Source organism: Typopeltis vanoorti, chromosome 22, assembly GCF_054136105.1.
Source record: "Typopeltis vanoorti isolate ZY-2024b chromosome 22, IOZ_Tvanoo_1.0, whole genome shotgun sequence".
Taxonomy (NCBI): Eukaryota; Metazoa; Arthropoda; class Arachnida; order Uropygi; family Thelyphonidae; genus Typopeltis; species Typopeltis vanoorti.
Window position 1 is genome coordinate 14,235,303 of NC_143570.1, and position 13,730 is coordinate 14,249,032.

General features: G+C 35.7%; 1 protein-coding gene across 1 annotated transcript in view; it reads right to left on the bottom strand.

The window, feature by feature from the left end:
• The window catches only part of LOC150094173 (methanethiol oxidase), a 200,585-nt gene that overhangs the window by 90,723 nt on the left and 96,132 nt on the right, over positions 1-13,730 (bottom strand). The window contains exon 5 of the mRNA XM_090411743.1: positions 1,762-1,944. Within this exon, the coding sequence (XP_090267869.1) occupies positions 1,762-1,944 (183 nt within the window). The remainder of the gene's footprint in view (positions 1-1,761; positions 1,945-13,730) is intronic.

Sequence of the window (13,730 nt, forward strand, 5' to 3'; positions counted from 1 at the left end):
GAATGCTGTTCTCTAATTAATGAGCCCCTAAGAGCTCCCTAAAATACTTGATTCAGTATAGATAAAGAGCAACCAGATTGATTAATGCCCTGCTCATCTCTCACCAATTCACTCTACTCTACCCACTTTTCTTGGTGGATAGACTGAAGTTCAGGGGGACACATTACAAAAATAAGGGTTATTCTGAAAATTTCACTATTACCTCCTTATCCATATGGATAAGGAGGTAATAGTTCCACTCTCTCTAAGGTGCTAATTAGACATCAACTGGATTTCTGCACACTCAGATCTGGTCACCTGGCTAGAACGATAATAAGGAAACATTGGAGTACAGAGGCAAATAATTAAGACTTTCTCAGGACTTTGGAATATTGAGTAAGAGGGCAGATTGAGGGAATATGGTCTTCAGGGTGGATAGAAGATATGATTAAAACATATAAGTTGGTGAGAGGAACCTATCAAATAAATACAGAGGCATTATTGCATAGGATAATAGGTGATGTGAGAATGAGAGGTCATCCCAGAAAACTGTACAAAGGTCATGTGAGTAAAGAAGTGAAAAGATTTTTTTGCTTGGCAGGTGGTGAATGAGTGGAATGCATTGCCAGGGTGGGTGGTGATTGCTTCAAAGTTTAATGTCTTCAAGGCAAGGTATGATAGTTATTGTGGCCTGTGAGTGTTCAAATTGACCTCTTGCGATGAGTCTTAGGACTCCATGGAAGCTTGGAAGTAATACCAATGCTTTCACACAGGCACTGAAGTCTCCACAGCTTGTATCTTTTAAAAATACTTCACAACCACTGTTCATCTGTAGCATCAATAATATTCCTACACACAAACACACACTTTTCTAAATCTATGAAAACTGTGCAGCAGCTAACCTACACTCCTTCACAGTTCAACTCCAAACTACAAATTTCTCTTCTTCTTCCTTCATTCCTTCTACTGCTTTCCTCTGGAACAGTCTCCCCTATTCATGTTACCCAAGGAATATAATCCACAGGCTTTCAAATGAAATATGAACAAGTGTAATTTTGCTCATTCATAGTAGTAATGTATGAAAGGTTGATCAGCCTTGTGAATGGGATTATCATAATCAAAAAAACAAAATAAAACATTTCCAGGTATCACACTTGCCTAGTGCAAACAGTATATCAAAACAATTTCTTATATATTGCTATTGTTAATTAAATGTTTTCATATCTCTAGAGTGTTATCTAGTATACATCTTTAGAAGTATCGAAACTTTTTTTAGCTCTTCTCCTTGAACTTATAAAATATATTATTATGCAGGAAAAACAGAGAGGAAAGAGGGATAAGAGAAATTTAACAAACACAAAAAAAAAAAAAAACCAAAGCTATACCTGATCTAAGCTATACCTGTTCCTGTTAAAAGTCAGCTCATTCTCAAATCAGGAAATGACACTTTTTTTTTTTTTTGCTCTGATGATATATATTTTATTTTACTTCTACTTGATCTAACTCAATATCTTTAGTTAGTGTGGTTAGATTTCTGATTTAACCATTCGAAAACAATAACTATTGAATTTTCACTTCTTTTCAGGATATCTTAACTAAGTTTTAATCTGGCTTTTTATCATTCAATAGCCTATTTTTTTTTTTTTTAAACTGAACTGACAAATTTGAAGATCAAATGCTTATGTTTATCAAATGCTTAATGATTACAATTTCACTTTATTTATATTTTCTCCATATATTTAACTTTTTTTATGTGCTTAAAAGAAGAAATTTCCATACTACCTTTCTGCACATCTTCTAATGCAAATCCTTGTTTAAAAGCAGAAGGAGCACCCCAAGAAGAACTTATCATTACATTATGACGAGGTTGATACCAGAAGTCATACCCAAACTCTGCCTCCTCCATTTCAGGCTGCCATGAGCCCTTTATTTCAAATGTGTTGCCATCCAGAAGTATAAATGAACCTGGTAAAATAAAAGATAACATGAGTGAGAAGTATACATTAACTAAATAAATATTAGTAACTGATCTACTGGAGGTAGTAAATGTTTTCATGGTAAACGAAGAAGGGATTATTAAAAAGCATTAGCAAAAAAATCCATTTTATGGTTTTTGTGTATTATATAAAATTGCACACATAAACAGTGGCCATTTGATAAGAAATATTTCCCTAATACTGTGTAGTACTTTTTTGGTTTCTAAAACAAAAAAACAAACATTGCAAGTTGCCATGGCAATGATTTCACAAAATAAAAACAGCACTGCGCCATTTCAAAAATTCTTCTGTTACACTATTGAGTTCTTCAATATAACATCTCTCGGTTATCAGATAATAGAAGAGAATATCAACAAACCTGATTAATCATTCTGTCATTCCATAAATGTTTAGCTGGGTGTCAGATCAGGTGAGTAAGCAGGTCAATGAAACAGAGAGAAAGTAATGCATGTTCCTGGAACCACTTATGCATGACACAGGCTTTACCACATGGTGTGTTATGCCACCAGAAGTAATCATTACAAGATAAGTAAAAGTAAACTGTTAGCAATGAAAGGTTTCATCTGGTCAATAAAAATATTTATAAATAACATGATCTGTAAATTTCCAAAAAAAATAAAAAATAAATAAAAAGCATGTTCTAGACCAGGGCTATCCAACCTTAGGTAATCCAAGGGCCGCATTAGAAAAAAAAATTATCCGAAGGCCGCATCACAATGCATATCTAGTAATTTGGTGAGCAGCAGCGACACAACCTCAAAAGCTGAACAAATGAACAACACTAGTTGCGCAATAATCGCGCGCCCGGAGCACGTGCCTTGGAACAAAACAGTAAGAACGCTTCTTTGACACATCTAATATTTGAAAAATACGTGGGTATATACTGATGTAAAAACACTGAATAAAATTATCAACATCGAGATTATCGATTAGTGATAGAATTAAAATATCTAATATGCATCCGATTCTTTTTTTACTTCATGTAACTTCCTCAGTGAGAGGATGTAGCACCATCTCCTTCTAGTTCTCGCTGTTGGTGGCTTTCCTTTTTGTTTCTGCTTAGCCATGTGATCCTGTCCATGATCTTATATCTTCAAGCCATGTCCTTCATTTTTTGCCTCTTGATCCTTTTCCCATAATTTTTCCTTCTAAAACTGTTAGTATCCTCTGTCCTGCTGAACCTCTCAGTACATGTCCTGCCAATCTTATCTTTCTCTGGATCATTTCCTGTAATAAAGATCTCTGTGTTCTCATTCTCTGTAGGACATCTGTATTTGTCACATGTTCTGTCCATGGGATTTTCAGAGCTCTCCTATAGCATCACATTTCAAAGGCCATTATCTGTTGCCTTACTCTCTTTTTGAATATTCAGGTCTCGCTTCCATATCTGAAAGTTGGCCACATTAATGTTTTTATCATTCTTTTCTTTGTCTCAATACTCACAGAACTTCTGAGCAAATTTTTATTTTACCAGAATGCATCTTTAGTTATGGCTGTTCTTATTTTTATTTGTTGAAAGTTTATTTTTCACTTGGTTAGACTATAATAAATTTGGTTTAATCCTTTATCCAAGTGTGAGCAAACAAAGTTTGCACTTGAAAATATCTTCAGGACTGGAGTAAGGAAGTACACCGGGCAACTCGTAGCAAAGGTGGACCAAGCTAACATCACTCCTATCTCAGTATCCCCCATAATGCAAAACACGTCTCTTTGTGGATATGTATAATGTTATGCATTAAGGGAAGGGCCACTACCCAGACTAGTTTCGACCTTTATTGAGGTCTCTTCAGTGGGAGCCAGGTCCAGAAGTGGAGATACCAGGCAGAAGCAATGGCAAGGTCATCTTTACCTATAGGAGTTGCCAAAAGGTGTGCCACCTTTTTATTAAATTACTCTGGATTTAGAGAAAGATGTTGAAAGTTTATTTTTCACTTGGTTAGACTATAATAAATTTGGTTTAATCCTTTATCCAAGTGTGAGCAAACAAAGTTTGCGCCTGACAATATCTTCAGGACTGGGGTAAGGTAGTACAACACTGGGCAACTGCCTTAATGCATAACATTATACATATCCACAAAGAGATGTGTTTTGCATTATGGGAGATAGTAAGATAGGAGTGATGTTAGCTTGGTCCACCTTTGCTACGAGTTGTCCAGTGTTGTACTACCTTACCCAAGTCTTGAAGATATTTTCAGGTGCAAACTTTGTGCTCACACTTGGATAAAGGATTAAACCAAACTTATTTTTATTTCTTTATCTTGCTTTCCATCTGCAGTAAAGTAGGTGTCTAAATATTTGTATTCTGTTGTATGTTCAATTTTCATATTGTTTATGAATATTTCTGGCTCAGATCTGCTTTCTTTTGAGATTTTCGTTAATTTGGTCTTTTTTGCATTTATATCTAATCCAAATTCTTTACCTTCTTCAATTAGTAGCTGCAGTAATTTGATGTTTCTGTTTTCTGCTATTAGAATCTAAGATTATTGTATTTTATACCATTGATACTAATTCCCATTTTTTGTTTTTCAATCTTTTTCATTACTGTCTCACAATAGATATTAAATAGATTTGGTGAAAGGATACAACCACAACCTTCTCTAACTCCTCTTTTTATTTTCACTACAGAAATCTCATCGTTCAACAGTTGCATTTTCTGTTTGGTGTAAATCATTTTTATAATCTTAAGTATTTTTATAATCTTCTATGTCTAATTTATCTAATATATTGAACATTTTATTATGTTTTACCCAGTCAAAAGCCTCCTGAAAGTCTATGAAGCATATGTAAATGTTCCTTTCAAGTGATCTTTCTATTAGTATTTTTAGTTCCAGGATAGCATTAATAGTTCCCATATCTCTTCTGAAGCCTTTCTGTTGTTCACTCAATTCACCACTTAAGGCTCTTTCAATTTGTTTGTTAACAATGGTTAAAATAATTTTAGATGCATGGGATATTAGGCTCACAGTTCTGTAATCCTCGCAATTTTGTGCATTATTTTTCTTTGGAATTGGTATGCAAATAGATGTAAAAACTTCAGGTAATTGTATTGTTTTATAGATATCCTGAATGGATTCTACTAAATAGTTGATATTATTGCCAGTCAAAGCTTTCAGCAGCTCAGCCGGAATATTATCACACCCAGGGGATTTATTATTAGGAAGATTCTTAATTATGTGTTCTACCTCCTTTCTTGTGGGTAGAGTGGTATCTGTTGTTACGTTTAACTTAAGGTGCCGTGAATCATCTAACATGTTACCATTATCACCATCATAGAGATCTGATAAGTACTCTACCCAGCTTCCATTTATCTTTTCCTTATCAATGAGTATGTTTCCATCATTGTCCTTGATATTATTAGACTGTGTACGTTTTGCTTTCCATTAAGTTCTTTCACTTTCAGGATTGCTTCTCTGGTTTTGTTCCTATTTTGTAGTTCTATCTCAGTACTCTACCTATTTATCCAATTTTGTTTCAATCTTTTACATAATTGATTCTTTTATCCAAAGTTTTATATCTTAACCTTTCTCCTTCATTTGCTCCTCTTTTCCATGTTCTTCTTTCATCAATAAGGTTGATTACCTCTTGAGTTATCCATGGTTTTTTCTTTCTTTCTTCTTGTTTATTGATGTGGTTTTTAGCAGATGTCATTTTCGCTTTGCAACTGTGCAGATAGCAGTTCTGAAATATTTTCATTAAATTTTGATCTTACTATTGGATTTTGTACCATTTGCAGATCCTATTTTAGGGGTTGACTTCTTTTAAATTTTATTGTTTTCAGGCGAATATTCATCTTCATTAAGACCAGTCTATGATCAGATCCACAGTCAGCACTTGGCATCAGCTTTGAGTTCCGTATTCCATTGAAGTAATGTTTACTGACTTCTTCCATCTGGACTTTCCCATGTGTATTGCGCATTCGATTAAAATTGTTATTTTATTTTTTTTGCTCATGAAAATCAAAATCCACAGGCAGACCGCACAAAATCACATCACAGGCTGTATGTGGCCAGGGGGGGCAGTGCTTTGGACAGCCCTGTCTTACACCATTTACCCCCCTGCTAGGCTGAAATGTTCTTACCACCCTAATGGTTACAGATATGTGCTGCTTTCTTTCCTATTCTTTAGTCAGCAGTACACTTGGAATCATCAGACCAAACAAAAGTGTAATCTAGTGCAATCTAATATTAATATTATTATTATTATTATTATTATTATAACGTGACACCTCCAGGGAATCCAAAGACTCATCGAGGGAGGATTTACTCTACAACTCTCTGTCTCCACCACGCAATCCACCACCAACGCCATCTACCGCCCAACACTAGTATTTTCCCAGACAATCACAGACATCCATGCCCATGGTGGGATTCGAACCCACAGCCTTTTGGCTGGAGAGCAGATACGCTAACCACTCGGCCAGCTAGGCCGGCATATGTTGTAGAATTCCCCACAGTTGTTCTGAGATGTTATGTGGGTCAATGTGGAATGTCCATTGACTGTTCAAATTTCTATACTTTCATCTGATCTCCCAGTATTCAGAGTCAAACTATCATAAAAATCAAAATCTGAACATATACACCATTCTGATGGTTAACTGCTCTGTTACCCATTCTTAGTAAATTATTAATATCAATAAACATTCAACAAAAGATGCAACCTATGTAATAATCACATGTGCTCTTCAGGCATCTACAATAATACCACATTCAAATCTCTTAAGCTGTAGTTATTTCTGAATCTCTCATCGAAAAATGTCAACTATGGCTCATTGTTTGTATAGTATACTATAATAACCATTGCAACTGAAAAGTTTCATTCAACACCATGGGACTAATAGCTGAAACCAAAAGAAAAATTAGAGTATAACTCATGCAGTTCAGTCTCAATATACGAAACCATTACACAGCACTTATAAAAATACATAGATCATTATAGTCATCAAATTTCTGATATGTATCTTCCAGTGTATATTAGGATGTTATGACAGTACTACTACTACATGAAAGTTTATGAGTTTTAAAAGAGGTATACCGTGAGTAGACATATCGATACAAAATTAATAACAGAAAAAACTCACGTACAAAGATTATTTAATAGTATAATTTTCGCCTGTGTGTCACAGGCATCTTCAGTACATATTAAGCTCAAATTAAACAATAACTGACAATTCCAAAAAGCTCCACCTAAATAGCTGGTGTAAGATAACTAAAAAGGTCAATAAATTTCCTAAAAAAAAAAAATTACAAAAAAAAAAATCAATACAATAAAAAGTTAGGAAAGATTAGCCGATTTTTAAAGTATTATCTCCCATAAAGGAGATAGACGTAAGCCATCGGATCTGTTTAGGTTAGGAGAATGAAGTAGAATTTCACATGTTTCTTTATAAAGGCGTTCCATGAGGAACTGACTTTTGTGGAGAACTCTTGTCTTTCTCCAATGAACTCTATATCTAGTGAAGATGGCATGTTCTGCAAGTCCAGACTTTTCAAGTTTAAAGTATTCAATATAAGATTGGTGTTCTTCTAGCCGAATAGAAGCAGATTTTCCCGTTTGTCCGAAATAAGATAATCCACAAGAGCACGGAATCTGGTAGACACCTGGATGATTAAGATGTGGAAGCTTGTCCTTAGGAGAAGTAGAAAGGTGGAGATTTTTCTAAACGGTTGAAAGGCAACAAAAATATTCAGTAGTTTTAAAACTTTTGCTATACGTTCACTGATGCCTTGTACATAAGGGATAGGAATGCGTGTTATTTCTTCTGTGTTTGAAGAAGAAGACGTATTAAAACTACTCAAAGTTCTTTTAATGAAGCAATTCTTATAACCATTGGATAGAAAGGAAGAAGTTATATATTGTAGTTCTTTCTGTAAAAGATTGTCTGAAGAACAAAAGGAATGGGCCCGATGAACCAGTGTTTTAATAGTTCCTGCCTTTTGACTGGGATGGTGATAAGATTCCGCATGGATATAATGGCCTGTATGAGTCTTCTTTCTATAAACTGAGAAATGTAGGTTACCATCTGGTTGGCGAAGAATTAGAAGATCTAAAAAGACTAACTGCTTATTTGATTCTACTTCTAGGGTAAACATGATCCTAGGATGAAGTGCGTTTAACTTAGTGAGAAATTGTTGAAGTTCATCCGAAGAGCCATTCCATACAGCAAAAATGTCATCGACATATCTGAACCAATGAGTAGGTCTGGGAGAAATGTTGTCAAAGATACGTTGTTCAAAATGTTCGAGGAGAAAGAGGATTGCCCATTGCTGTTCCTTCAATTTGTTGATACAACTTATTTTTAAAGGAAAAATAACCAGAAAGTATTACAAAATCAAATACGTTTACAATGTCTGAAGGAAATTCCTGTTGTAGTAATTCAATGCTTTCATAAAGAGGCACATTTGTAAATAAAGAAACAACATCTAAAGTGATCATGATATCAGAAACGTCCAAATGAAGATCTGAAATTTTATTTTTGGAATGAAAAGTATTTTTTATATAAGTATCAGTTCTTCTAGTTGAAGAGGAGAGTAAATTTGATAAAAATTTTGAGATTTTGTAAGTAGGGCAACCTATACAATCTACAACTGGTCTTAACGGAATGCCTGGTTTATGAACTTTTGGAAGACCATACAATCTAGGCGGACGACCGAAGAAGGTTTTAAATTTTTTCTTTTGATCTTCATTCCATGTAGATACATTATCTATAAGAGAATCAAGTTTCTTCAATTGACTCCGGGTAAATTTTTTCCTTTAAAAATAAGTTGTATCAACAAATTGAAGGAACAGCAATGGGCAATCCTCTTTCTCCTGCTATCTCTAATTTCTTTATGGAACATTTTGAACAACGTATCTTTGACAACATTTCTCCCAGACCTACTCATTGGTTCAGATATGTCGATGACATTTTTGCTGTATGGAATGGCTCTTCGGATGAACTTCAACAGTTTACCCCAGAAGTAGAATCAAATAAGCAGTTAGCCTTTTTAGATCTTCTAATTCTTTGCCAACCAGATGGTAACCTACATTTCTCAGTTTATAGAAAGAAGACTCATACAGGCCATTATATCCATGCAGAATCTCATCACCATCCCAGTCAAAAAGGCAGGAACTATTAAAACACTGGTTCATCGGGCCCATTCCTTTTGTTCTTCAGACGATCTTTTACAGAAAGAACTACAATATATAACTTCTTCCTTTCTATCTAATGGTTATAAGAATTGCTTCATTAAAAGAACTTTGAGTAGTTTTAATACGTCTTCTTCTTCAAACACAGAAGAAATAATGCGCATTCCTATCCCTTATGTACAAGGCATCAGTGAATGTATAGCAAAAGTTTTAAAACCACTGAATATTTTTGTTGCCTTTCGACCGTTTAGAAAAATCTCCACCTTTCTCACTTCTCCTAAGGACAAGCTTCCACATCTTAATCATCCAGGTGTCTACCAGATTCTGTGCTCTTGTGGATTATCTTATTTCGGACAAACGGGAAGATCTGCTTCTATTCGGCTAGAAGAACACCAATCTTATATTGAATACTTTAAACCTGAAAAGTTTGGACTTGCAGAACATGCCATCTTCACTAGACATAGAGTTCATTGGAGAAAGACAAGAGCTCCACAAAAGTCAGTTCCTCATGGAACGCCTTTATAAAGAAACATGTGAAACTCTACTTCATTCTCCAAACCTAAACAGATCCGACAGCTTATGTCTATCCCCTTTATGGGAGATGGTACTTTACAAATCAGCTAATCTTTCCTAACTTTTTATTGTATTGATTTTTTTTTTATATTTTTTTAAAAAAAATTTTTTTTAGGAAATTTATTGACCTTTTTAGTTATCTTACACCAGCTACTTAGGTGGCGCTTTTTGGAATTGTCAGTTATTGTTTAATTTGAGCTTAATATGTACTGAAGATGCCTGTGACATACAGGCGAAAATTATACTATTAAATAATCTTTGTACGTGAGTTTTTTCCGTTATTAATTTTGTATCGATTTGAAAGTTTATATTATATTACTAACCTTCTATCAACAATTTTCTTCAAAATTAGTCTGTTATCTGTCAGTCTTCTTGTCTGTTACTCAGTATTCTTGTGAAGCGTCTTTAGGTGGAGGACGAATTTCACTTCTCGGCATAAGAACACCACCCGGCTTACTGAAGACCTGAAGTGGTTTGAAAAAATTCAATGTTTGGTCTCTACAGGCAGGGGTTCCCAACTATGTAAATATATAATAAAAATAGAAAAAAAAAGAAAAAAAAAGAAGAAAATAAAATCTTAGCCTACCCATGAAACCAATCGGCTATAGGTTACAACCTTTCATGAATGGAAGTCACATGAAAAAAAAAAGTATATAAACAGGGTGATCAAAATTGAAGTATCCCTGTTAAGGCTTGTGGGGCAACACCCAGTGATCCAAATGTTGCGAAACTTTGCAGGACTATATCATGCATCATGCGAAAGCAAAGTGATATCTGAGAAAAAAGAAAAAGAAAAAGTAATTCCAAAATTCATCACCAGGGGATGTTAACATTAACTGCATGGAATTTTCATATCACACAACTTGGCAAGTGCCAGGAGAGTTTGAAAAGATGGTCATGAGATTTTTCCCTTTGTTCTGGTCATTAATACCATCCACAGTGATGCCACTGACTTTGTCCTAAAAGTGTTTTGCTTGTGAAGCTGTACTATCTAAACTAGTGGTTCCCAATCTTTTCCCACTTGTGTACCCCCTTTTAAACCCATTTCTATAAATTGTACCCCTTGTTTTTAAAATAGCTGTTTTTAAATACTGACACTTTTGTTCAGTGCCTATCTTAATGTAAAATTGTTTACTTTACTTGTTTTTCCACCATTACTGATTATTTTTCGTATACCCCTGAATGGCCCAGCACATACCCCTGGGGGTATGCATACCACCGATTGGGAACCAATGATCTAAACAACTACAATGCTGTTGCTGCACTCTGCAAATTTTGCTGCCTGAACAAATCTCGATGAGGTATGCTATCTGGATGCTGTGTAGCCATGGATGATTTTGTGGGGAAAGGCTCACTTTCCCTTGAACGGAGCTGGAATACCTACAATTGCAAGGTATGGACTATGCAAAATCTGCATGCAATCCAACAAATTCCTCCTTTGCATTCACCCAGAGTTATTGTCTGATGCAGGTCTACAGCTTCATTTATCATTGGATCATTCTTCTTCTTTTTTGAGGACATTTTTCAGTCAGGTCCTGTGATTTGATGAGAGGTATCACAATATGATAAACAATTTTGTTGTGCCACAGCTACAGCAGTGCCTTGCATAAGATTCACTCATTTTCATGCAGGATGGGGTCCCTACACACAGTGGTCAATCCATACAGGAAGTTTCAAGAACATTTCATGGAAGTGTGATCAGCCATGCGTTTCCCACTGCATGGCCACCTCATTTGTCTGATTTGATCCCCTGTGACTTCTGGCTCTGGAATTTTCTCAAAGACAAGTTTTTTGTTATGTTGCTCACACCCATGAAAGGTTATTCTGTAAACTTATAGTACATTTTGTACCGAGGGTGGACAAAGGATTTTTTTCCTATTTTTATCAATCTTTACATATATATATATTGTATTTTTCATTTATTTTTTTACATAGTCTGGAAACCCTGCTCTAGAGATCAAACATGGAACTTTTTCCAAGCCACTTCAGACCTACAATAAGTGGGGTGTGATCTCACATGAGATGATGACATTCTTCTTCCACCTAAAAACAATCACGAACATCCATACTCACAGTGGGATTCGAACCTGCAAACTAATGGTTGGAGAGTGGGAATGCTAACCACTCAGCCAACTAAGGTTTATTGAGATCATCCTAATAACTTGCCAGCACTGAAAGACAGCATAATGCAGCATGTGGGCAACATAAGTCCTGACCAGCTGCATTCTTCCATTGAACACACTGTACAAAGGATGCAGTTTGTAGCATAAAGGGAGGGATAGCAGTCTGAACAGTACAGCCAGTGAATGCATAATGGAAGTAAATAAAAATGTATTATTTATGCTTGTTTTGCTTTTCTATTTCTTACATATACACAGAAAAGTTACTATGTCTACATTTGGTACATCACACAGCATCCCCAGTGGTGAATTTTGGAACTACTCCCCCCCCCCAGATATCACATAATATATTCCTACAAAGTTTTGGCAGATCACTGTGTGGTGCTCCATAAGGCCTTAAACAGAGATACTTTCATTTATTGCCATATATATATATATATATATATATATGAGGATGAACAGCCTATTTTTCTACCCACTGCAGGGTGAAGACCTCTCCCATTAAGGGAGGTTTTTGGGTCTACTACTCCTATGGTGACCCAGTTTGTATTGGGAGAATGTATCTATACTTGGGTGAATGAATGTATAAAGGTGGAAGACAATCACAAACGTTCATGCCTACGTGGGATTCGAACCCGCAGCCTCTTGGCTGGAGAGTGGATACACTAACCACTCGGCCAACCAGGCCGACATATACAGGGTGTTCAGGATAAATTTGACAGTTTCGTAAGGAAAAAGAAAATCTTCTTTGTATCTATTAAATTTAATGAATTGACAAAAAAACATTACAGGCAGAGTTAATTACAATACTATCAACAAGATTTACTCAAAATAACCACCATTAGCATCGATCACAGCTTCAATTCTGCTTCGGAACCTCGAACAAGCTGATGCTACAGTCTCCCTGGGAAGGGCCGCAAAAACTGTTTTAATTTTATCCATTAACTGGGCTTTTGTATTACTGGAAGTGCGATTGGTGTCTTTTTCAACTGCGCCCCATACAAAATAATCCATGGGGTTAAGGTCTGGGGAGTTTGGAGGCCAAACATTTGGACTGGTGAAGTCGTAGAAATTTTCAGACAACCATTTTTGACTTTTCCCAGAGGTGTGGCAAGGGGCCGAATCCTGCTGCCATACATACGGCCTACCATTGGCTACCCTTGTTATCCAGGGCTTGACTACAGTTAGCAACTCCACGAACAAAGCCCGAATTCCAATGCCAGGGTTCTTCAACACCTGTTCCTGCAGATTTGCGAGGAATTCTGCTGTACGAACGCAATCAGATCGTCTGCTAGGGATCTTTCTTCTTGCTACATCCTCGTAGTCACCATTGCAAGTCTCTAGTTCATGCCTGATTGTTTTTACTGTATTCAGGGAGCATTGGGCAGCAGTCGTAATATCCTTATTTTGATGGCGGGCACGAATCATCATGATACAAGTTATTCTCTTCCATGATTCAGGTGGGTTCCAGCTATCCATCCTTTCTGACATCTTGTATATGAATGAAGAAGGGTCCAAACTTTTAAATGAAGAGAAGTGTGTGTTAATACATGTAACTTACGGAAAAATATAATTAATTATAAATATGTCAAATTTATCCCGAACACCCTGTATATATATATATATATGCATGGAGGTTCATTTATTCAGTTGTTACACATCTTTTTTAAAAGAATGACATAAACCAAGAGAAAAGGAAAAAGGTTTAACACAAGACTAGTTTCAGCTTTTTACAGCCTTCTTCAGGTGTTTTTATAAAAAAAGAAAAAACATTAAACATTGAAGCTAAAAACTGTGAATAGCACACGAAAGTCACTATACATATTTAACATGAAAATGTTGTAGTTAATGTATTCAAAGCTGTTCCTTTGTTGGCCACATTGTTGGATGAGTGCGTGTGTATAGCATCTAGTGAGCACCAGTATTTGATCACAGC